This window comes from Chaetura pelagica, unplaced genomic scaffold, assembly GCF_000747805.2.
Source record: "Chaetura pelagica isolate M959 unplaced genomic scaffold, ChaPel_1.0 scaffold232, whole genome shotgun sequence".
In the NCBI taxonomy this organism is placed as follows: Eukaryota; Metazoa; Chordata; class Aves; order Apodiformes; family Apodidae; genus Chaetura; species Chaetura pelagica.
In genome coordinates this window covers 615411-617688 of record NW_009952441.1, presented here as the reverse complement: position 1 = coordinate 617688, position 2278 = coordinate 615411, and the positions used below count along the sequence as shown (strand labels likewise).

General features: G+C 64.3%; 1 protein-coding gene across 1 annotated transcript; it reads left to right on the top strand.

Moving 5' to 3' along the window:
* Window positions 1-82: 82 nt before the first annotated feature.
* CHMP1A (charged multivesicular body protein 1A) lies at window positions 83-1545 on the top strand (the record flags this gene model as incomplete). The annotated part of the gene is made up of 4 exons (XM_010008456.1): window positions 83-232; window positions 437-550; window positions 789-976; window positions 1524-1545. Coding segments are annotated over 4 exons (474 nt in total), but the record flags the coding sequence as incomplete, so codon positions are not given.
* Between the last annotated feature and the right edge of the window lie 733 nt (window positions 1546-2278).

Here is a 2278-nt window from a genome sequence, read left to right as displayed (position 1 = left end):
TCCCCGGCTGAAGGGCTGTGGGGGTGAGGCGGGGCCCCCGAGTGTGAGAACCTGAGGGGGATTCTGTGTCTGCCGTTGCCCCCAGGCCCTGCAGCAGAAGAATGTGGAGTGTGCCCGTGTCTACGCCGAGAACGCCATCCGCAAGAAGAACGAGGGGCTCAACTGGCTCCGCATGTCCTCCCGCGTGGACGCCGTGGCCTCCAAGGTCCAGACAGCTGTCACCATGAAGGGGGTAAGGGCCTCAGGTGGGCACAGGGCTCTGAGAGGGGCTGTGTCCCTGGAGAGCCCACCTCGGCTCTTCCCCTCTCCCTGCCTCCAGCCCCCTTTCCCAGAAAGGGTCCTGTTGTCTCAGCTCCTCTCGCTCCAGCGCAGCCTGGGACAAGCAGGGACATCCCTGCCCTTTGGGGAGCAGCTGCAGAGCAGTCTCTTCTTGCAGGTGACGAAAAACATGGCCCAGGTGACCAAGGCCTTGGACAAGGCTCTGAGCTCCATGGATCTGCAGAAGGTGTCGGCGGTGATGGATAAATTTGAGCAGCAGGCTCAGAACATGGTCGAGTGCTGGTGGTCCCTGGGCTGCTGGGGGGTGGTTGGGCTTGTCCCAGCTGCCATTTGGCTTCTGCAACAGCTTTCCGTCCTCCCTTGGGGACCCAGGAAACCCCCTGAGCTCTTCCCAGTGTTCTGGCCCATGGGGATGTGGGATCTGCAGCTGGTTCTTTGTGGGGAGGAGCTGGGCTGGGTGAGCGGCTTTCCTGGTGGCCCAGGGTGGTGACAGGCCAGCTGTGCCACAGGTGATGGAGGACTCCATGAGCTCTGCGACCACCCTGACCACGCCCCAGGAGCAGGTGGACAGCCTCATCGTCCAGATCGCCGAGGAGAATGGCCTGGAGATCATGGACCAGCTGAACCAGCTCCCCGAGGGGGCCTCGGCAGTGGGGGAGAGCTCCGTGCGCAGCCAGGAGGACCAGCTCTCCCGGAGGTTGGTTCCTCTCCTGCGTCCTTGCCCTTCTGCCCAGGTGGTTTGAATCCTTCCCAGGGATCCTGCACTGATAGGAAGGGGATGAGGTAGCCCATCCCAGGGGATGCTGAGCCTGGCAGTCCCCTGGGACCCCCTGTAGCCTGGCAAGGGGGCTATGGGGGCTCTGGTGCCACTCTGGGCCTGGGGGTGGCACTTGGCAGCGAGTCCTCAGCACTGGGGTGCAGAACAGTCCCTCCCTTCTCCACACTCGCCCTCACGCAGCTGCTGCTGCTCTGGGAATGCTTGGCAGTGACCTTCCAACAGCTCTGGGAACAGGCTGCCTCCCTGGAACTGCCCCAGGAGAAGCCAATGGAGCTTCCTCTCTCCACCCACCCACCACCCGGGTCCATCTGGGGACAGAGCAGCCCTGGCTGCGGGTGCAGGGCAGGATTCCTTGCTGCAGGAGGGAGGCTTCTAGGCAGTGACATTCCCTGCTGAAGGCTCCTGTGGAATTGCCCCTCTTTCTTGCTGCTCTTACCTCACTCCCCTCTCCTGCTCTCCCTCCCAGGTTGGCTGCCCTGCGGAATTAAAGTCTCAGGCCAACCCAGTGGACTGCTGCCCTACGCCGGGGGGCAGGGGGGCCCGGGACTCCTTCCCCACCTCTGTCACATCCTGGCTCCGACCTCCAGCCCGGCGGAGCCAGCCCTGCACCCCCCGGGGTGAGGAGGGCAGGGCTGCCTGGGGCTGCAGCAGAGATGCAGCTCTGCGGGCTGCAGGAAGGCTTGGCCGCTTCTGGTTTCAGCGTGGGTTTTGTTTGAGGGTTGCTGCTGGTTTCTAGGAACGTCCTGCTCTTGATTTATCCCGCAAGGAATTCTTCAGGGAGGGCTGTGGGGTCCCCTGGGGCGCCTTGTGTCTCTGCTTTCTGTTCCGGATCCTCTCCCTGCTGCGGGACGGGTTTTCTCGAGGGGCCGGGAGCGGGGGGATCCCCGCGGGGCTTCGGGAAGGGCCGTGTTCCCGCCGGGGGGTTTCTGGGAAGGGCGCCTTGCAGGAAGGGGAGGTGACACGCGGTGGCGCCGCTCCCCTCGCTGCCACCTTCCCCACCGGAGCTGGTTGCCGACTTCTCCTTGCCCCTCTTGTCCTGCCAGGCCGAACCTCCCGCAGCCCCACACCACAAAGTGACCTTGGAATGGCTCGTCCTGCCCCGCACAAGCCCCCGTGCCTGTAAATCCAACCCTTTCCCACCTGCCGCTGCTGCCACCGTCTGGCAATGGTTACCCAGGCCCCTGAACTGATAGGGAGCTGCTCACAGCAGCCACCACCCCC